This window comes from Crassostrea angulata, chromosome 3 (assembly GCF_025612915.1).
Source record: "Crassostrea angulata isolate pt1a10 chromosome 3, ASM2561291v2, whole genome shotgun sequence".
NCBI lineage: Eukaryota > Metazoa > Mollusca > Bivalvia > Ostreida > Ostreidae > Magallana > Magallana angulata.
In genome coordinates this window covers 9,779,729-9,802,909 of record NC_069113.1, presented here as the reverse complement: position 1 = coordinate 9,802,909, position 23,181 = coordinate 9,779,729, and the positions used below count along the sequence as shown (strand labels likewise).

The window sequence follows — 23,181 nt, the reverse complement described above, 5'->3', positions numbered from 1 at the left end:
TTGAAAAAAAAAACCCTGACAAAACGGTTTCATACGGTAGACTGATAGTGCATACCGGTGATGTCAAAACCAGCCCGGTATATTTAATGACCGGCCGGTAGCTGTTCGTTTGTAACTTGGGTTCAACGAACAACAATGTAGGCAGACTGATTAAGAACCGGGAAAGAACAGTTCAACCGCATGTGTTCCGTACAAAACGTATAACTTAAAGCAGCAACCATAGCCCGGTGGTGTCCTTTAGAAATTTTCTGCCCAATAGAACGAATGTCCTACGAACAAGAAAAGAAATGAAATGCATGCAGAATTGAATGGACTAAAAAAATAGCCAGGCGTTGGACGTCCTGTTGCGTTTTCAAGTGAAGTGAAGCAGTTAAAAATGCATCACTTGTTGACTTTAAATAAAAGATAACAATGGAATAGCACGGTTTTTTTTTTACTTTATTAATATATCAAGGAGTGACAATAATTACGGACATGATAAACGATGTATTACATATAATAACATACAAATGATTTTGTTTAACAAAAGGACACCGACTACATGTATACACAGTACAACATCGCTATCTGACAACACTACATACTGGCCCGTATAAACATACTGTCAAATGCCAAAATGGAGGTGACACATAGTAAAACTAAATTCGCAATAAAGTAAATTCCAGAATTACTGTTTTTCCCCATATGTCCTGCATCTCTGCTATAACAGATTTTCTACATTAATTTTTACTTAACATGTTTTTTCAGTTGTTTGTCGGAAGATGAACAAGAGACTGGCATTTGTTTACACCTATAATCATAAGAAATTGTTTGTTTTACTATAGTTAACTAGAAAAAGGAGATTCACTGATTAAGCGCGGAACCCTGCACTCAACACATCAAAAGACGCTGCAGCACAGCAGGAACGATAACTCTGGTGAGACAGAGTACTTGATGTCGACTTCGCGTTTCATAACGTATATTTAAGGCCAATTATCACACATATCAGTGTGATATCTGAGTAATTCCTACCCAATAATACTTTATTTTCCCGCCTTGTTATTCGATTATGAAGTAAAGAGATGGAATGTAATTTTGAACTAACATCAAGTGCTTGCCTTCTGAAGCTTAATTAGCAACTGATATCAAGAATCATTATACAACACCTTTTTAAAACATTTTGTCCAAATTTGATGATTCTAATGTTGAATTTGTTGACTAAGTGGCATTTAGTAGTTCTTATAAAACATTATAGTTTAATAGACTGCACAAATAAGCAATATAAAAAAGGCAATTATAGTATTATTTAGAGAGAAATTAAATTCTAATGTAGGTATAAATTCTCAATATCTAAATTTATTTATTTAAAAGTTATTATTTCCATACTTTTTCATTCTCCAGCGAATTTAATGTAGACACAAATCTAATATCCATTTGGATGTCATAGATAACTATACCATAGAACAGATCCAATTCCTAATGCACTTTACCTGACTAAATTTTCAAGTAAATTAAAGACAAACAGTTACAACACACAGATTAATCAATAAAAGTAGTCCCAATGCAAATAACAAATAGCTACTTAGTAAAAGTAGTGCATGTATTACAAAAAGAGAACTATTCATTTTGCCTACTAAAAAAAATTAATTTCTCAAAAAATAATGCTTTAAATTGAGTATACAAGCTATTATAACAAATTGAAGAACTTCTAAAATGGGGCAAATCAAAGTTATAAGTTACTTCCCTACAAACTAGACACGTAAGAAGTTGATTGTCTACCCCTGGATTTTGTCTGCAGTTTTATCTTTTGATAAATGATATAAATAAATTCTTTAAATATCTCTCCACATTTACAAAAGTAAAGACTTCGCTACATTTTCAAATTGAAAAAAAAAAAATCTGAGAAAGTATATTTCTGGATTTCAAATAAGTTACATCTTCTGTGATACAAAATGTACAAATAGACATCATTTATAAATATTCATGTGTATGACTGTGTAAAAAATTCAAATATTTATATGCTTTTATATATATGTATTAGTAAAATTATGATTTTAGTGAGGCAATAAGCTTTCTCTTAATATTTAATACACAATTGTATCACTAAAATTAGTAAAATAAAATATTAATGGATCAAGATCACGAAACAACTTGATTCTTTAGGGGAACAGTAGCGTTCCTGCTTCAAATCTTAAAGCTTTAATAACTTTTCTATTTTGTTATAAAAATTCTTTATCAAGATGTACACAGAGATACACAGTAAAATAATATTGGGAAAATTAAATATTTGCCTGCCTATAAAATATCAATTATCCGTTTATTTTCACAATTATTTAAATTTCACTTCAAAATTCAGAAATTCTGTCTGGTATTATCTGCTAGTCGAAACTTTTTGAATCCAAAAAAATGACTTGCATAAATTTAAACGGCTCTATATTTACCCCTTGCTTTAGAAAGTTTTTAACATCCTTAAAAAAACCCTGCTAAATATTAGAATTGATTTTCCAGACTTGACAAGCTAATATTACCCAATGACGGCATGTGTCCAACATTTAAATGACGTACTAAGCCTTCATCTTCAAACTTCTCTGAGGTCTAATAAACTATACAAGAGTACAATGTCCATTATTTTAAATCAAAGTCAAATCTTTTAAGAAATAAATCAGTGAATGAAAGAGGTTCTAACTATGACAGGCAAAATAGGACAAATGCTTCTCTCATTTTCTCAAATCAGAAACATGAATCAGATCTAATCATTTAATGTCAACTTTGTTGACAAACATTGTTTTAAATTGTCTAAAAATTGGCACCGTTTAAATGTTAAAAAAACCCATGACAATGCATAAATTAAATCAATCAAATGAAATAAATTAACAAAACATAAAAAATGTACAATGAAGGTTGTTTTTTTAGTGAAGGACTAGCAAATGATTCATTTTGTACAATGGTGGTTTACCCAAAAGGGTAATAGAAAAAATATAATCTACACATTGTTCCAGAGCTATACAAAAGAAAAATTCTAAAGAAACCTATAACAAATCGACTACAAAAATACCAAATAAACTTGTACAAAAAAAATATAAACAATACAAATAATATATCAATAACACTTATCAAGTCATAACAAAAACAAATTCCATCATGTGGCATGATCACATGAGATCCCTTTTTTAGATGGCAAACATCAAAACATTGAACTACATGGCATACTTTATCTCATTGTGTACCATGATGCGTAAAGTGCAAATGCCCTCAATCACTCATATCACTATCACTGTCATCAAACCCAGTCCAGTCCACATCGCCAACCACCCCTTCCTGCATGCCGTGCTCAATGATGGCAAAGTGACAGAACACATACTGATCGGGCATTTGTATACTAAAGGCTCGTTGTGATCGGATGCGACGCACTGTTTCTCTAATGTTAACAGTCTGTATGTGTTCCAATCTTCGAAGACTGATGTCAGTAGTTATAAATGTCCCTGCAGGAAAAAGGAAAAATACAAGATTTTATATATACCAATGGCTAAGTAGGAAATTAAAACTGAACACAGTACTTTCAAATTAATTTGCTGAGCATCAATTGAGTGCTTATGATGACTACAATTTATAATGGTTGAGCTTATGTTCATAAATTCACATTTTCTGATAAGTTAAATTATGACTTTTTGAAAAACTTATGAAAATTGCAGACCACAAATATAAATAAAACAACAGTATTCCTTTTATACATTACAAAAATTAGACAGTAATCCTGACCTGTCCTCCCAATTCCAGCGCTGCAGTGCACAACTATGGGGGGACCCAGGGCGTGGCCTTGCCACTCTGACCCCAGGGAACTGACAGCCTCTTCCTGGCAAGCTCGGACTTTGAACAAGAATTCTAGAAACGCTGCGGCAGAACTGGGCGTCCCATAATCTGGCCAGGAAGTAAACTGTAGGTGGTAAATCTGTCGAGACTCATTGCTCTGCAACGAATAAACATCTTTTTTAATTATTTATTATCCTATATTAGCATACTCATGCAGTGCACCCAACACTTTATTTCCTTCTTTGATCAAGTGTTTCCTTCTAACAGAAATCACTTCTCTTAGAGAAATTTCCTCATTTTGTGCTTAAACATGATTCATAGGAAACATTATCAAAATTTCCTGAAGAAAACGAATTATTTCAATTGTTGCAATCAGTTACTGCTAAAAACAAGAGGCCAATGGACCATGTAACTCACTTGAGAAACATTATTCACATGATTTCTCAATTCATTTTCAAATCCTTGTTTATTTCTAAACTTTAAAATACTTTTTAATTTCCTAATATCTCTTATAAATTACAAAGTGTTTTATGGTCAATGATTTGGCAGACCTATATGTATGATACAAAGAATGATCTCTGAATCAGGGAACCTATATATCTAATAACATAAATTGAAAACAGACAATGTTTTTTGTCCTGAATGACAAACATGTATGTATGGTACAGAAACTGGTCTCTAAATTGGTGAATAAACTTGGTGTTAAGCATAAAGAGCAAGGTAATGCTGCAGTAATGTTACAGACTTACCTTGGTATTTAGTAGGAACAGTCAGGCAATGGTGTAGTCCTGATACACAGACTTACCTTGGTATTCAGAAGGAACAGCCAGGTAATGCTGTAGTCCTGGTACACAGACTTACCTTGGTATTCAGTAGGAACAGCCAGGTAATGCTGTAGTCCTGATACACAGACTTACCTTGGTGTTGAGTATTAACAGCCAGGTAATGCTGATGTCCTTGTATACAGACTTACCTTGGTATTGAGTATTAACAGCCAGGTAATGCTGATGTCCTTGTACACAGACTTACCTTAGAGTTGGGTAGTCCTGGTACACAGACTTACCTTGGTGTTCAGTAGGAACAGCCAGGTAATGCTGTAGTCCTGATACACAGACTTACCTTGGTGTTGAGTAGGAACAGCCAGGTAATGCTGTAGTCCTGATACACAGACTTACCTTGGTGTTCAGTCGGAACAGCCAGGTAATGCTGTAGTCCTGGTACACAGACTTACCTTGGTGTTCAGTAGGAACAGCCAGGTAATGCTGTAGTCCTGATACACAGACTTACCTTGGTGTTCAGTAGGAACAGCCAGGCATTTGTGTAGTTCTGGTACACAGACTAACCTTGGTGTTCAGTAGGAACAGCCAGGTAATGCTGTAGTCCTGATACACAGACTTACCTTGGTGTTGAGTAGGAACAGCCAGGTAATGCTGTAGTCCTGATACACAGACTTACCTTGGTGTTCAGTAGGAACAGCCAGGTAATGTTGTAGTCCTGATACACAGACTTACCTTGGTGTTCAGTAGGAACAGCCAGGTAATGCTGTAGTCCTGATACACAGACTTACCTTGGTGTTGAGTAGGAACAGCCAAGTAATGCTGTAGTCCTGATTCACAGACTTACCTTGGTGTTCAGTAGGAACAGCCAGGTAATGTTGTAGTCCTGATACACAGACTTACCTTGGTGTTGAGTAGGAACAGCCAAGTAATGCTGTAGTCCTGATACACAGACTTACCTTGGTGTTCAGTCGGAACAGCCAGGAAATGCTGTAGTCCTGGTACACAGACTTACCTTGGTGTTCAGTAGGAACAGCCAGGTAATGCTGTAGTCCTGATACACAGACTTACCTTGGTGTTCAGTAGGAACAGCCAGGCATTTGTGTAGTCCTGGTACACAGACTAACCTTGGTGTTCAGTAGGAACAGCCAGGTAATGCTGTAGTCCTGATACACAGACTTACCTTGGTGTTGAGTAGGAACAGCCAGGTAATGCTGTAGTCCTGATACACAGACTTACCTTGGTGTTCAGAAGGAACAGCCAGGTAATGTTGTAGTCCTGATACACAGACTTACCTTGGTGTTCAGTAGGAACAGCCAGGTAATGCTGTAGTCCTGATACACAGACTTACCTTGGTGTTGAGTAGGAACAGCCAAGTAATGCTGTAGTCCTGATTCACAGACTTACCTTGGTGTTCAGTAGGAACAGCCAGGTAATGTTGTAGTCCTGATACACAGACTTACCTTGGTGTTCAGTAGGAACAGCCAGGTTAAAGGGGCATGGTCACAATTTTGGTCAAATTTTATTTTTCTGTTTTTATTATTTGCAATGCTTTAGGAATGCATTTCTAATGATCGAATGAAATTTGGGTGCCAGTGGTTGAGTTTTAAGCAAGATATAGGGCTCCAAATTCTTCGTCATGTAAACAAGGCTCCTGCCCTGTTTTTGTTTAAATAGGTTCAATATACCACTAAAAATCTTTTTAAAGCTGGTTTGTCTATCTTATTATTCATTTAAAGCATAAATAAACAGTTCCTAGCGATTAACACATTTATTTTAGGTCTAAAACTGGAATTTTCACTTCTACATTCGAAATGTAAACAAACACTTTGTTTACATAGCGAAGAATTGTAAGCTCTGTTACTCGCTAAAAACTCATCAAATGACACTCAAATTTTGGTTGCCTGTTAAAAATGCCTTACTAAAGCATTGTAAACATTAAAATCGAAAAAAATAATTTTTGACCAAATTCGTGACCATGCCCCTTTAAGCTGTAGTCCTGGTACACAGACTTACCTTGGTGTTGAATAGTAACAGCCAGGTAATGCTGTTGTCCTTGTACACAGACTTACCTGGGTTTTCAGTAGGAACAGCCAGGGAATGCTGTTGTCCTTGTACACAGACTTACCTTGGTGTTCAGTAGGAACAGCCAGGTAATGCTGTTGTCCTTGTACACAGACTTACCTTGGTGTTCAGTAGGAACAGCCAGGTAATGCTGTTGTCCTTGTACACAGACTTACCTGGGTTTTCAGTAGGAACAGCCAGGGAATGCTGTAGTCCTGATACACAGACTTACCTTGGTATTCAGAAGGAACAGCCAGGTAATGCTGTAGTCCTGGTACACAGACTTACCTTGGTGTTCAGTAGGAACAGCCAGGTAATGCTGTTGTCCTTGTACACAGACTTACCTGGGTTTTCAGTAGGAACAGCCAGGGAATGCTGTAGTCCTGGTACACAGACTTACCTTGGTGTTCAGTAGGAACAGCCAGGTAATGCTGTTGTCCTGGTACACAGACTTACCTTGGTATTCAGTAGGAACAGCCAGGTAATGCTGTAGTCCTGGTACACCTCCATACGTGTGTTGATGACCAGGAAGTTTTCATGCTGTTCTTCCCCATCCTCCTCTGGAGGCCAGTACTGACCACACTTAGCACGACCCCTCTCCACTGCCCTGTTCATTGATCATGTTTGTTTATTAAAATCTATTTTACATTTCTTGGTAATTAAGTTTATGTTCAGTCCTTTTAAACATTATTTCTTAAACAGATGCTTTGATTTACAAAATGCTTGTTTGATAAGTTTTGAAAAGTTCCAGTAAACACATTCATACCCAAATCTACTTTTTAAAACTGTAAACGTACTACATATGGCTGTGTATTCTATTTAGCATTTTTTGGCGGAATGCAGCTTCCGCTAAATCAAGTACATAGCTAAATACCATGCATATATGTATAAGGATAGTCATGCACATTCAGGAATATGCTAATTCAAATCCATGCCAACTTGTTAAAAAAACTAATTTCCGCCACATATCGTACACGCCAAATAAAATACGTTTACAGTAACTATTCATTTGACAATCTAGGTAAATTTTTATTACAAGGTATTTGGGGGAAAAAACCGTTTAATCTTAGTTTTATACAAAAAGCATTTAAAATCAAATATCTTCATAATTTTAAATCAAATAAATAAGCAAAGAATATATGTTAAAATATTTGTACAATACAATTGTGTTTAAAGTTGGGGTCTTGAAAACTATCATTATCAAAACATTACTTTTTTAGCATGCAACTTCTTTAAAATTTGATACATGTCAAATTTTTAATAGTAAGCTAATCTGTTAACATTGTTCTGTCGTATCCTCGTAATTAGATATACGGACTAAATAACCTATAAAAGTATATCGTGCTAGTAAATGATTTATTCTCAAGGATGCTAAGTAGACAATTAACAACTGGGCCAAACAATCATCCTCAAATTTAATAAATCTACTTCAATAATCACAACTGAGATCTTGGCACAATAAAGATGACTTGCATTTTGATGAATTATTGATTTTCAGTCACATGATCATTATATATAGTTCAAGTTCACTAAACTCTTCTCTATTTAGAGATTGAAGAATACTACAAAATGGTTGTTACCATCTAGCCTCATTAAACACAGTTCATAGTATACATACTTTGTGGTCATAACAATGACCATAACTTGTTCCTCCCAAACCATTCTCCAGAAATCTCCAAATGTCCTTGGTAATGGGCCTATAATCACCAAACAAATTAAAAACTGTTCATTCCTAGAACTATCATACACTATGATCACATTTCAGAGGGAAGAATATAAAGGTTTTCATTCATTTTTACCTTGCGTTGATATGTATGCATTTTTTTGCATGTAGCCATCCACGTAGTTAGCATTGATGTAATCTGAACTGAGGTCGTTACTCTGTGTACTTAGTTTGACTCTAGAGTGGTCTAAACACAAAACATCAGAGTAGCGGTTTTTGGGAAGATTGTGCTTTGCCCTGAAAAAATAAATGATTTATTTAAGACATAAACAAAATGTTTGAAAGTTCACCAGGATTTGAACTTGGTTGTTTATGTGATAAAATCCTACGAAGCCTGAAGGGCTTTTCAGAAGATTTGATTAACCAAGTTCATATCCTGGTGAACTTTTTAAAATGTTTATTTTTTATATTCATGTTTGAGAAAGGCAAATTATTAATTTAACTGTATTTTATATTTACGGTAATGCAACTGTCAAATAGTGAGTGGTAATATTTGTGACATAATTAAAAAGTTTACACAGAAATGAACGTTTTTGCTACAAGTTTATATAAAGAAAAATATGTAAATATTGTACAGAATGATCATATGCAGTAGTTTATCCACTAAGGTACTGCAAATTATTGCCATCAAGACTAAATGTACATTTCAGAGTGAAGGTTAGGGAATAATTTAACGTGTAATAAAAAATTCAGATACAGACGGACAATGAATATCAAAGTTGTTTTTTTATGCTCTTTAATTTAGAAGACAAACTTATTTTAACTATAATATGGATATAATTTTTCACACAGGTGTATATACTGTTAACCAAGCATTATTCAAGAACTTATCTAGAACAAAGATTTCTGAGAGCAAGCATTTATTTCAAGATGAGTACTTTTTATTTGGGTGAAATAAATATTCCCAAAAGAGAGATAGCTCATAAATCTTGCAGAATATTAATTGAATCCAAATAATATATGGCTTTCAATAATGTAACAGTTGGTGAAAAGTCTAGTCTCTACGGGGACTCAAACCAAAGGCCTCAAGCTGACTGAGCCAGAGCTGTGACCACTGAGCTACTGAGACCTGATAAACTGACTGCCAGTCACACACCTGGCATACCTATGACACTTATCAATAACAAAATAAGCTATCACAAAAAATTTGTGTTTTTGTTTACATGTACTTCATCACTAACTAACTATATCACAGAATTATTACCTTCACGTATCATTTAACCATGGATTTGCCTGAAGATCAGAGTGGGAAATATCCATAAATACAGTAATCAAAATAAAACCTGTGCTTGTCTTACTTAGATACAGTGAAAGTTCCAGCAGGGGGTTCCATCTTAATACTAGCGTATTCCTCCATGAGGCCGCGCCTCCTCATGCTGCGTGTGTATTCTACCAGCTGGTCTAGGTCCATGCCATCCTCCTCTGGCATGTGTAAACTGTCCTCTACCGCATTATTTGACATCGAGGAGGTGGAGGAGGTGGGTCGCTTTTTTCGAGGGGCGTCGACTGAGTCTACATCAATATTGTTCTCACTGTTTGTCTCCTGTGCCGCTCTTTTTACAGAGTCTTTATTACCCACAGAATCTATTCTTCGCTTTGAAGGAACCAAATTTAAGGAGTCGTCTTTTTCAACAATCACCTCCTTTTCATCACTAGAGTCCTCCTTTTCTAGATCTTCATTGTTTTGCTTTTCATTGACCGTTTCCTTGGATTCCTCAGAATCAATGTCACTATGTAGCATGTTTTCCGACAGATCACTTGACATGCTGCGACATGAGGATCCCTGCTCATCCCCTGTGCTAGGCCGCTTACAAGACACAAAGTAAGTGTTCATATCGGGGTCTTCTTTGAGGGCCACACGGGAACACAGCTGCAGCCATGCCTTGTGGTTGGTGATGAATTTGCCGCCTAACTGTTCTGGAAGTGCATCTTGAGGTATATGTTGTGTAAGCTGGGACAAGTTTATTGTATACACCTAGAAACACAAATTGATCTCAAAATCTCATTTTCATACATGTTAACCACAACAAAAAGTTTCTCTACAGATTTGTATTTCTCACCTAAAATCTTATCAAACACAGATAATCGCTAGATCTGATGTGGTTCATAAAGATTTTAACATTGCAATTTGATCTACATTTGCCTGACTGCAAAATACAGATGAATACATGTACTTGCCCTGTCTCTAAGTTTTTCTTTTACAAAAAGGCGCAGAATCTTAAAAGGTGCTTTGAACCATAGTGGAGCCGTCACTATGAGGACTTTCTTTAGTCGAGCTGGGTAGCCACCCTAAAAAGATTGACCAAAAGTTCTCAGTCAGAAGTTTTAATATTGTGTTCCATCAACAAAAATCTGTTTTATGAGAAAATTTCTTTGGAACATTACTTCTACAGAAATACATTAAAAGTAAATTTTAAGTTACAATTGAACCAATAACCACCAATGAGATTTATTAAAAATATCATCTATGATTATCATAGGATAATATTTTTGGTATCATTTTATATTCCATACCTTTAACATGTTAAGGATTTTTTTACTCAGTTCATAGTCAAAATTGGAATATTTGGACTCTGTCATGTCGTATATAAATACCAAGCCATTTCTTTGAGTTTCAGTGCTGGAAATTTAAAAACATTTAATTATCAATATAGCAAAAAAAAGAATGCATATAAAATGCATGTGTTTGTCATTAAAATGGCGCTTACGGGGTTATTTATGCCCCTTGTTATTTTCGCCCTTCTACACTTGAAAATAGTAATATCGGTTGTTGACCCTAGTGGTATAGGGTCTCAGGGTCAATACAGGCAAGGTGAGTTGCTTTTTTTATACCCAGCAGTCAGCCATAATATTGCTCTATACCTCTCTAATGCTGCATCTAGCTGATACACCAGGGCCTTTAGTACCAGTTGATGGGATGTCAGACTGGGCTGATGTATTCTAGCTGTGAACAAGGCAATGGCGGCACCGTTCTTATCTCTACCACTCTGAAAAATGACCACAGGTTCATTAGAAATGTTCACCAGTCTGTCAGCCACAATAATGTCTGGACAATACTGAATAGCTCTGACCAATGCCATTTTATTACAAAACACATGCATCATTTGATTTAAATCAAAATGATTATTACAATAAACCTGCAAGATTGGTTTATACATTATCTTAACCATAAAACCATTACAGTGTGTTTAAGGGAGACCACTGAAGCAAGCTCAGAATAAGAAGGAAGTTATTTTGAAAGTTAATCTGTTTGTAAAAAGTCAGACAAACTCAATTTTTTCCATCAAATAATGAACATGTGTATAATAAATTCAAATCACTGTATAGATACATGACTGTTTTAAAAGATTTTGCCAGCATCTAATTCTAATTCAAACAATTTGACAAAAGAGAAGGTTGGAATTAATTTTTAATTGGAAGATAACTTTAATTTTTCTCACTGTCAGTGAGGGTTAATGAGGTAAAAAGTAAGACAATGGGGAAAGGACTATATATGATATGGGCCTAAAATGGCCCCTAAAATGAACATCGTCATTTTACTGTAATTCTTTGTTTTCTTTGTACAGATATATATGTGATGTTTTAACATAATGTTCATTTTGATTCAACTGCCCACAATATAGAAATATGACATCGTAAAGACAACCTTTTCCCGTCATTTTTGCATTTTTAGCATAAAACAGCTTGTTTTCAAGCAGTTTTTCTTTCTGAAAACATAGAGCGCATGTTTGAACAAACAAAATATTTTAATCAAAGATGTCTCTAGCCAAGGCTAATAAGTGACAAAATTTTTGTCCTTGTTCAAGCATGCGCTCTATATTTCATATTCCTAAAAAGGTAAGAAAAATGTCAATTTTTGACTGATTTTGATTGAATTATAGAAATAGCATCACTTCCGACGTCATATACTGCCAATGAGTGCAAATAAATCAAATAAATAGGTGAAAAATATATTTTACATCAACTCATCTTAAATTTAACATAACACTTTATTGTACCTGATTGTATCATATATAGTTCTTTCCATCCTTTTTTTTTTAAAGAACAAGACATCATATATAAATTAACAAATATATTGATGACTGATTTGCAGGCTTCTGAATATTTCTCAAGCTTGTTAGCTGTGCTCTTAAATTAGATTTACAACTCAAAGTTCTTACAAACAACATTCTTGTTCTATCAAGTATGGACCATGATCAATTTTTGAAAAATTTAATTACCAGTAATCAATCTTTGTCCAAAAAAGGATTCAGTTATATGGCTGCTTATGCTTCTTGCATAAATATTTCCTTCAATTCTATCCAGTTATTGTTAATCAATGCATCTACATGTATTTATCTTATGTCTCGCCTTAAATTCATGATGATATATAAGCCTTATAGCCTTATATACATAGATAAAGGTATATTTTCTGAAGGGTATACATGTAGTACTACCTGAAAACTCATTGTGACTTTGTCCTTCCTCTGTTATATGAACAGGAAAAATAAATTATATTTCATCTCATGCCGATTTTCCTTGAGTGAATAGATATTTTGTATCAAGTGGAATGCTTTGTTTGACAGTTGCCTAGTGATCTAAATTCTGACCATCAACTAATCACAGAAATTTTGGGTCAGCCAATGGAACAAGGGATCATTTCATTCAGATGTAAATCATTAAAAGGAAATTTTTTTTTTGAAAAAGTTGACCGAGGAGATAATAAATAAACAAGTCTATTTCTTCATTAGTACAAGAATCAAGGTCATATACTTCATGGTAAACAGATTGTTGACTTCATATTTCTGATACATATGACATTTAGAAATAGAAAACATACACCCATGTACATTAATATTCATGCGCAGATCTAGAGGGGGGGTCGGGGGGGTCCCGACCCCCCCTGGAAAATGAAAATTTATTAAATTTACATAGTAAAATTATCGCGAAAATATGCCTCGGACCCCCCCTGGCAAACACAATTATCCTTCGGACCCCCCCTGGAAAAATTTTCTGGATCCGCGCATGATATTAACTCCTCTTTGTGTTTTCCATTAATTCCACTCTAAGGAACTCATGTTGTTATGTATTAATGCTTAGATGTTTAGAATTCTCACTTCTGTACAACCAACTGCACTCTTAATTTCATAAAATTAAAGCAATTGCTCCCATCACAGTAAAAAATAAGCTTAAAGGATAAATATTAATTTAGATTGGAAGCCAAGATTTTCGTTAAATAACAGCTCTATAATAAATGAATGACAGTTGCAGTGCTGCCATGTGAAGTATATTGCATACTCCGAGGAATATACCAACAGAGCATCGCCTAGCTTTCATAATTAACACAGTGCAAAATTTGGCCAATTTCTTGACGTAAATTTCTTGTAAAAAAATATATCATGATAATGAAAATGACTGATGACTTAAATTGGTAAGACATATTTTATCAAAATATTTATAAACTGCTCTAGCAAGAGTGAACAAGAGAAAAAAAATGGTCCCAAAATGTAAGATTTCAAAAATTCTTCTTGTATACATGTACCATATTAAGTAAATGCAGAAATAATTATATTGGGTATCCATGGTACAGAATATCAATGAGGAATTAATTGGGCTGTACATTCAACAATATAATTAATGCATTTGTCTCCTAAATGGTTGGTAATGGTATCTTAATTACCGGTACAGTTATGTTATTTTTTGTTTATACATTATGATTTTGGTTAGCACTATATAAAACCAGAATTACTGCAGAATCATCATTGTTCCTGGGGGACCAATGTTCGTGGCTTTCATGGGTAACCCTTTCCCAAAAACGTATAAATCCCCACAATAAATTATACAAGCATTTGTTTAATATTTATTAAAATTATAATCCCAAACTTGCCACCAACGAAATTAATGTCCCCAGGGACCAGAAAAATTTTGTCTACCCATGAACTATGAACCCTGCATGAACAAATAAAAATGATTCCTCGGTAACTTATGCAAACTTATTAAGCATAAAATAGACTTTCAAAATAGGCTTGTACATGCATATATCATCACATTGATATCTGTCTGAAACTGACAAAGTCCCTCTTTTACTTGTATATACATATCAACCATCTTTTATACTCTATCCTGAGTTTTTTCTTCTACCACTAGTCGGTTGATAATACGATAATCATAATAACTTTGTGCTCATGCAAACTACATTCATCCAATATAAAAAATGTCCAGATTATCTCTTTTGAAATGTCCCCTCTACCACTTCAGGATTCAATACACAACCCAAAATAGAAAGTCTAAAGGGATTTTGCATTGCATCAGCCATGATATAGCCCAGATGATAATGTAGAAAAATTGTATGAGGTATTCCAAGTGAGTTCGGAATGGTGAAAAGATGTAAACATTTCCCATTATAAATCTGTGTAAGAAATTTGTTTTCTTACAATGAGTGAAAAATAATAATGTGTCAATGAAGATATCTTGGATATTTTCCCTTTTCTGGATTTTAATTGCATTTCTTTCACAGGTATGTGTATTTTATTAAAAATCATCAAAAAGTGATAGAAGCAATAACTTGGGACAGACTATTTTATAATGTACACATATGGGTAATATGAAATCATAAGGTCTTTTAGGAAATTCAACACATATTTCTTACTTCAGGTTTAATAAATATACCCAATTCATCAAAATTTGCTTTCACAGCTAGGCAATTAATATTTTTTTGGAAACTTATTTTTAACATATCAACTACACTCATTTTAGATATCTTCACTAATATCCTTAGTGATAAAAATATTTCCTTTTCTTAAATGACTTAGGCATTTAGTTACCAAGATTGTAAACTTTTCTGTATAAAGTTCCCTTTTTAGTAATTCATCAGAGGCCTGGATCACAGTCAAATCTTCCCGGTGCCTCGTCTCCTGTGAAAAAGAGAAATAAAACGTTGGGTAAGAAATGAAATGCGGTTATAATTCCATGTTTTACTTATATCAAATATGACAGATAGATTTTGGACACACAATCACAAGCAGTTATAACAGATATGTTTGAATGGTGAAACCTTTTAGGTTTAAGAATATATATAACTAAAAGTTTAAAATAATGAATTGATTAAACAGTAAGGACAGATAGCTAATCTGTGTTTAATTCTGATGTATATGGCAGTCCAGCTAGCATCAAATTCTTAGAAAATTCTGTAAATGAGTTCACTAAACAACAATTATTCTTCGTAAAACTGAAATACATTTGATTTTACCTAGTAACCAGAAATTTTACATTAATTTTACGACAAAAAGATTAGGATCTGAATGTTTTCAATTTAATACCACAAAACAGATTTTGCAACATTCAAAAATACACTGTACATTACTACTATTGCCAATGGACTGTCTATTCCAGTGATATCAATGCCAGCATCTAATGCCCATTTCTTGGTAATTAATCTCAAGAAAGCTGAGGATGACAACATGCATGCCTTATTACATTGTTCGTTCTTTAAAATACTGAAAGATAACATGTACATGTAGGTGTAGATTTTGATTATAATATCTTTTTTTCTTTGAACCATTTTAACGAGAGCTTGGACTTTGGGTAGTTGTGATAATAATTAAACAGCAATGTGACGTAGGCCTGTCTATTTCATTGTCATCCACATGCATATAGCCACGGCTCTCTGAAATCAACAAGATTTGTCTGACTTTTGAGCTAAGACTAGCAATCAGTGTATATTTTGCTTGAAACCAGCATCATTTTCAACTACGCACATTAAGTATTTTTTGATATACATGCATGTATGTACTTTGATATACACATGTGATATTGTTTGACATCTTAAATCCTTGAAAGCCTATAACACCACTCTAAAATTTGGAAACATATGTGCTCATAACATAAGCCTTCAAGTCTACTCTAAATAAGATGATAATATGTGCCAATTCACATCAGTAAAGCTTATTTAGTTAAATGTGGTGATCGAGAATTTAAAATTGATGACTTTACATGACCTAATACACATGTGACTACGTTTGGAAACTGATACTGTGTCCTCTCTGTATGTGTACACAGGAAACAGGATAAACTATTACCGACCATGTAATCACTGATTATTGTGACCAGGCCTAAACATCTAATTATGTACAGGTTTAAACATAAAAGGGTCTGAAGCCATTGATGTGCCTCACTTTGAAGACAGACGTTTATGAACTATCATACTATCCCTATTTCTGTATCCTCTTTTTCTATACATGTATAAACTCCATCAGTACATGTACTTACATGCAGATCATCTGCGTGTTTTGTAAATACACTTTACTTTTGTAGAGTTTTATTTTATCTATTTTTGGGCTTAATTAAAAAAATAATGTAAACTACATAACAATCGACTTAATATGTCAAAATTTCAAATTTTGTAATAAGGTAACTTCAATAATCAAATAACTTTTCCCAGTATATGCTCACATAAACATGTTTACCCCATTGTAATTATATGTACTGGTACATCGATGTACTAATAATGAGGAAGTCATTTAAAGGTTCTGACTAGAGTAATTTTAAAACAATCCTAATTATATTTTTAACCCTTAAAAGTCTATAATAGTCTTAGTTTCAGATTTATAGACCTGAGGTTTACATGTGATGATATGCTCTATAGAAACAGTCCTTACAAGAGCCGACTTTAACAACCAAAACAAGGGCTACTTGTAGTTATCACATTATCTTTCATAACTTCCCTAATTATGTAACACAACAGGAAAGACAATACAAAAAGAAATGCTTTTAAAGCTCATTGCCTGGTAAAACAGTGCCACCCACTTAAACTTGTACATGTAGTAGCTACCTATTTATCAATAGGCTAATTTTCCCCTCAACAGCCCCCCCCCCCCCAACCCAAACTCCCTTTAACATTTTTTTCATATCATAATTACAGCCCCACATACTCAAATAACTAATACTCTAAACATTTTCAATAAAATGATAAAATTTACTGCAATTGTATTTTACTTTTTCACAAAGATGTGACAGTGAGGTGAAATACACAATCCTTTTAATTCTGACACATGATCTTTCATAATATTATAACATAAACCTCTTCATTTAATTGACATTAAGTTGTAGGTGAGGTGATAAATGTACTGTATGTACCTATTTCATAAGCATTACAAGTTTAATGAGGTTACAAAACTACATGTAATTAACACTATATGTAACATTTAATTAAGTGAAACTATCTTGCATGTTTCATTTATAACATCCTATGAGGTACATGTAACTGCACCTATGGATTGTCTGTCACTCTCAGTGTGTACTTGTACTATACTCTCTCTCTCTCTCTCTCTCTCTCTCTCTCTCTCTCTCTCTCTCTCTCTCTCTCTCTCTCTCTCTCTCTCTCTCTCTCTCTGTGTGACTAACCTCCTCTTGTTGTTCAATGCTGACACACCACACAATGACGTCCCTAAGACCTGATAAATCCAGACCCGTCAACAGCGACTGTCCAGAACAATCCTTAAAGGGAACAATCGCAGAACACTCTGCCATATCCAGTAGAACGGCTGGCGAATTACGATTATACTTCTACCGTTTTAATTAACCACGATTAATTAGTCATAATTATATCAAAATCCTATGTTGATGCACTATATAACACCCATAGTGTTGCACAATATTTACAGCCAACAGTTCACTGAACAATATTTGTAAGATCCTATTGGGCGAAACTCCTAATCAAAGCAGATGGTCATGCTCAGAAACAATACCAAACTACTATTATATACAGATTAATTAATTCACAAAGTTGTTATTTCAAAAACGGTGACACATATGCAGTATGTGTTCCTGTAGCTGGTATATAAAGATGAGGCTAGAGCATGGTTAAATCCTACCAAAGGAAGTAAATAAAAGACTCTTTGTCTACAAGGAAGGAAAAAATACACTTAACAACACTTTAGAATGTGTCAGTCATTATGTTTCATATGTACTTTGCATAAGCCAATTTTCCCATCTGGAATGTTTTGTAGCCTTCAAACACATGTACAATGTAATGGACTACAAAATATGAATATCGGTACATCTGTCATCAAAAGACTTGCACTTGTTAAAAAGGAACTGTGTGTTGATGACCTATAGCTCACACTTTACAGGCTATCCTATAAATTCTCAGAAATATACAGATACTGTATTTGTGTGAACAAACATGTACACTTATGGTAGTTTTTATTAACATTCAGACGACAGAAAACAATCCCATTTCCCTGCAATTCAGTTTTCTAGGACTGGTTCCTCAAACAATAGACTATAGTTGCCATAATAAATCAATTGACAATACATGTTGATGAGGGAGGGGGGAGAAAATATCCCCATCATAAAAATATGCTTCACTAATTATACTTAGTAATCATCAACAAATAACAATAGGTATTTAATATCTACTCTTCAAAGACTCTTGATTGGCCTCAGTTTTCATGCACTCTCACCCTAATTCATTTAGTATTTATTTGTCAATCATAGACTTATGTTGAGAAGACCGATGTAGCATTCACAATTAAGGTGGAATAACACACCTGGAAAAAGTCACCTTATGAAAAATATAATAATAAACAAGCATTCTGAGAGTATTGCATAAGCAATACACGTCCCCTACCGGTTTGTGGAAATTGTGAAAACAATGCACTGTTATGCAGAATATCGAACCCAAACATTAAAAAATTTGAATATTAAAAATTAATTTTCTAGAAAATATGTTAACCAGACGCTACAAAAGTGTAAACTTGATCTGTAGTTTGACATTTTGAAGCTCTTCAGCAAATTTCATATTATTCCTCAAACGCATAAAGGAAAAGAGTGTGGAAAACTGAAGTGGGACAGACAGACGGACGGACAGACAGACAGACAGACGGACTGACGGACGCAGAGGAAAGCTATAGTCCCCTCCGGTGAAAACCGGTAGGGGACTAATAAGCGAAAAATTTGCAGTTTGGGGATAAAACATGAATATCTAAAAAAATTCAATTCAGTATGTAACAACAAAAGCCCCTGCGGGATTTGGATCACAAGCCTGACACTTTATTCACACAGCTATGTAGTAAGTTACATGTTGCCATTTATAAACAAAGCCTGAATTCCAAAATTCAAATTTTATTGTTTATGGTGCAATGTTTAACTATTGTTATCTGGTATTCATCTCTTACATAAAAGAGATATAGTTATATATCTATTGCTGGCAAGTAGTATTTTCTAAATATATAAGTACACTGTATATAAAAAATTCTTTATAAATTAGGTTTAAGGCCAACAAGGGTTACACAGACAATGTCTCAACCTGTTCAAAGAATTCTCAAACACACAGGTGTTTGACACACTTGCATATCATATAAACTTGCTACAACAAAGTCTTACATTAGATACCTGTGGTCTAACACTATTTATAGAAACATTAGTATCTGATTCATCTGATGTACCTGTTACCAGGTAGTGTATGTATATGTATGTCATGTTACACATTACCATTTTCCTTACTGGACTGGGCTGATCGAATTGTACATGCACTGAGCGTATTGTACTCAACATATGACAATCAGGTCTAGTCATCTCAATCTTTTTAAATGTCCATGCTCTATTTTTGATTTGGTAAATTACACACTAGAAAAAATAAACCTATCACTACCAACACATCATTTGTAAAATTTTATTCAAATTTAACTCTTACCTCATGATTAAGATACAGCTCTAAGGCTCTCTGGCAGTCAAACTTGCGGGCCATAAGAAACTTGACTGCCATATTCCATGGCAGAGAATCTTGTCCATCTTTTCTCCGCTGCTTATTCACTTTGTCTTGAAAGGCACTTACTTTCTGTTTGAAGAAACAAATGATACAATATTAACATGTCATGTAAGAAAACAAATCATACATAAATTTCATTCTCAAATTGGTTTAAATGATATATATATAAAATTTTACATTTGTATTATCAAATAGATAAAGGGTCATAAGTCATAAATTGACTTCATAAAACTACCGGTACATAATTTTATTCTCAAATTGCTTTGAATGATACATTAATTTACAATTGTATTATCAAATAAATAGAGGGTTACAATTTGACTTCATAAAACTACATATTAATTATAATCAGGAGTTAACCTCAAATAATTTGCTAATATTAATCATTTTGAAAGTACATGTACTTTATACAATGAATGCAAAATTACATGTACAATGAATACAGAGTATCAAAAAAATATACATTTGTAGATCACACAATGAAGTCAGGTACATGTAGGCATCAACTCACTGGTATAATGAGGACCAGTCATTTGAATTTTCAAAATCACTAGGTACATTGTAAGAGAATTTCTCTGAAGAACTAAAATGTCACTGGTGGACTTAAAAGTGTACATACATATAAACAAATGATTATTGATTATCTATTGATCATGTTGATTGTGTATGTTATTCTTCATTCAAGGAAATATATAGAAAACAATTTGGAAAACATAATGTAACTATTGAAAACTAGTCATTAGCATTATGGGAGTTACACAAGAAGAGAAGTGGTAAAAATTGTTCCTTGCAACCAATGGTGACAGCAGGGAAAAAACATTGTGCTGAATGAATTGTAGTAGAAAAGGAGGAATGAACGTATAACACTGAGACATTACATGATAATGACAAAACTGGGAATCAAACCCAGGACCTCTGCACCTCTAGTCAAGCTCTACCACTGAGCTTAACCCAGATTAGTTTCAATAGTCCATAAAGCTTCAATTACTTTAGAATGAAACTGCATGTAGTAATACTATAAGAGTAGATAGACAAATGAATTATTCAAACTGACATTTAGAAAGCATGTGGGATGGCAGACTATGTTTATGGGAAATTAAAATTGCATGGAAATATGAAATATATTCTTGGAAATTTAATAAATGCACTGTGTGTATGCAAATATGCCTGTAACTTTTATCTGATGGAACTGGGCAAATGCCCCTATCTAAAAATTCAATATAAATCCATGGAAACATACTTTGATTAAAATTTAATTTTGCACTGTTTAGCATATACAATGTATATATATCAAATGTGAAGTTTTGACAAATATGTAACAATGAAATAATGTAGATTAGTTTAGTGTTAAAACAGTTGTTCAGATGATTTAAGTTATCTATAATTCTAAGTATAGCTGCTGTAGTACTAAATGAACTTCCATTTACTTTAGATTTTATCTTTCAGTGCAATACAACCCAAATATTAAATAACTTAAACATTTAAAAGATGCCAAACTTGTTAGCAAGCATTAAAATAGTAAGATCATACATGGACATTAAAGTAATTGCATGAATACATGTATGATTCTAGGGGAGTTAAGAGTCACATATGTAAGACATGTAAGTTTTGTTGCTTAACATCTCATTCATGTTCTTTTACCCACAATAAAATATTTTTTATCATGATTTCTGAAATTCATGATACTGATCAGTTCCGCCGAACAGGTGAATTATAAAACTGAAAAAAATTTCACTTCAAAAATAAGCTTTACAACTGTGTACCAGTAATTTATGACCCTTTTAGATTGGCCAGAGTTACTTCTTCTTCCTCCTTTTAAGGGAAGAAATCATTTTGAGTTTAAATACATTAATCATTCCATGACAAAAGAACATGTTTTAATGGGCTTTTTAAGTTTTGTTTTTCAATCATTGATGATAACATTCAAAGGTATGATAGGGTGTATTTCTGGATAGAATTTATAAATATCACACGTTAGTCGTTATGGGTACAGAGATGTATATAATCAAAACACCTAATTTTGAAGAATATATATTTATTCAAAGGAATTTGTTTATTTTTTCAGCTCAGATCTGCAATTTTCACAGTAATATGAAATCATGATGTAGAATGAGTAAATTACATTCATTTGTTTAAGTTTGCATAATTGATTGAATAGATATGCAGATGTGTGCGTTTCATTTGAATTTTGTTCTCTCTTTAACAAAAACCAAACTGTACTGCCTCCATTTTAACCAAAAATCTGTGCTTGGCAAACAGTCACACAGTTTACATTTTAATTATCTAAATATTTCAGAATAAATTCAATCATTTAAGACACACCTATCAGCCTATATTTCTATCTGCTCACATCTTATATCAGAAAATTTCAAAGATTAGGAAATTGCTAGAAACATTTTCATCATTAATTTTTATAAATTACCTACATGCATTACATGTATCTATATAAAAAAAAAAATGAGCATGCGCTATGTATAATATAAATGTAATTACGATTACTATCATTTTAATTGATATGTTCATCTGACATAAGTTTGGCAAAATATGTTAAATACATTTGAAAATAATATGAAACGAAATGGAGATGTTCTGTTAGTATGGTACAAAAAAACTTGTAATAAGCAAGCACTACACACAATGTGCTACATTGTAAGCAACAATTAAGCAACAAATGAACGTTAATTAAATGTTAAATCAATGATGCTAATTTATGTTAGCTTGAATACATAGAATTCTTTTTTATTTTCTTAGTCAAAGCAAACAAACTGATAATATAGAAAGCTGATTTAGAATTTATTCACTGTACTAGATATATTTATACTACTTACCTTTCTTTCTTCTTCAGTCAAGACAGAATTATCCATTCTCCGACTTCGTTCTTCATCTGTGTGTACCTACCGGAAATGGCACTTCTCTTAATTCTGGTTGTCGTAAAATACAATACTTTCTTTAATATCGATAATAAAATGAGATATTCTTTTTTTAAAAATCGAAAATAGTGTTATGTAATTGTCTTGAAAAAGAATACCGCAAACAAATATTTGTCTGTCCGTTTGTTAAACTGGTTCTCCAACCAGTTT

The 23,181-nt window shown here is 33.4% G+C and overlaps 1 protein-coding gene across 2 annotated transcripts; it reads right to left on the bottom strand.

The window, feature by feature from the left end:
- Positions 1 to 423: 423 nt before the first annotated feature.
- LOC128179082 (tyrosine-protein phosphatase non-receptor type 9-like) lies at positions 424 to 23,093 on the bottom strand. Of its 2 annotated transcripts, XM_052846574.1 has the most exons (13): positions 22,930 to 23,093; positions 20,027 to 20,170; positions 17,734 to 17,826; positions 15,156 to 15,245; positions 11,215 to 11,339; positions 10,867 to 10,972; positions 10,531 to 10,641; positions 9,651 to 10,327; positions 8,429 to 8,589; positions 8,248 to 8,326; positions 7,086 to 7,236; positions 3,739 to 3,946; positions 424 to 3,461 (listed from the first exon to the last, which is right to left on the bottom strand). In XM_052846574.1, exons 1-13 carry the CDS (start codon positions 22,963 to 22,965, stop codon positions 3,232 to 3,234), a joined length of 2,211 nt encoding a protein of 736 aa, XP_052702534.1. In that variant the 5' UTR covers positions 22,966 to 23,093; the 3' UTR covers positions 424 to 3,231. The 2 variants fall into 2 exon arrangements, with proteins under 2 accessions (XP_052702534.1, XP_052702535.1); XM_052846575.1 differs by lacking the exon at positions 17,734 to 17,826.
- Between the last annotated feature and the right edge of the window lie 88 nt (positions 23,094 to 23,181).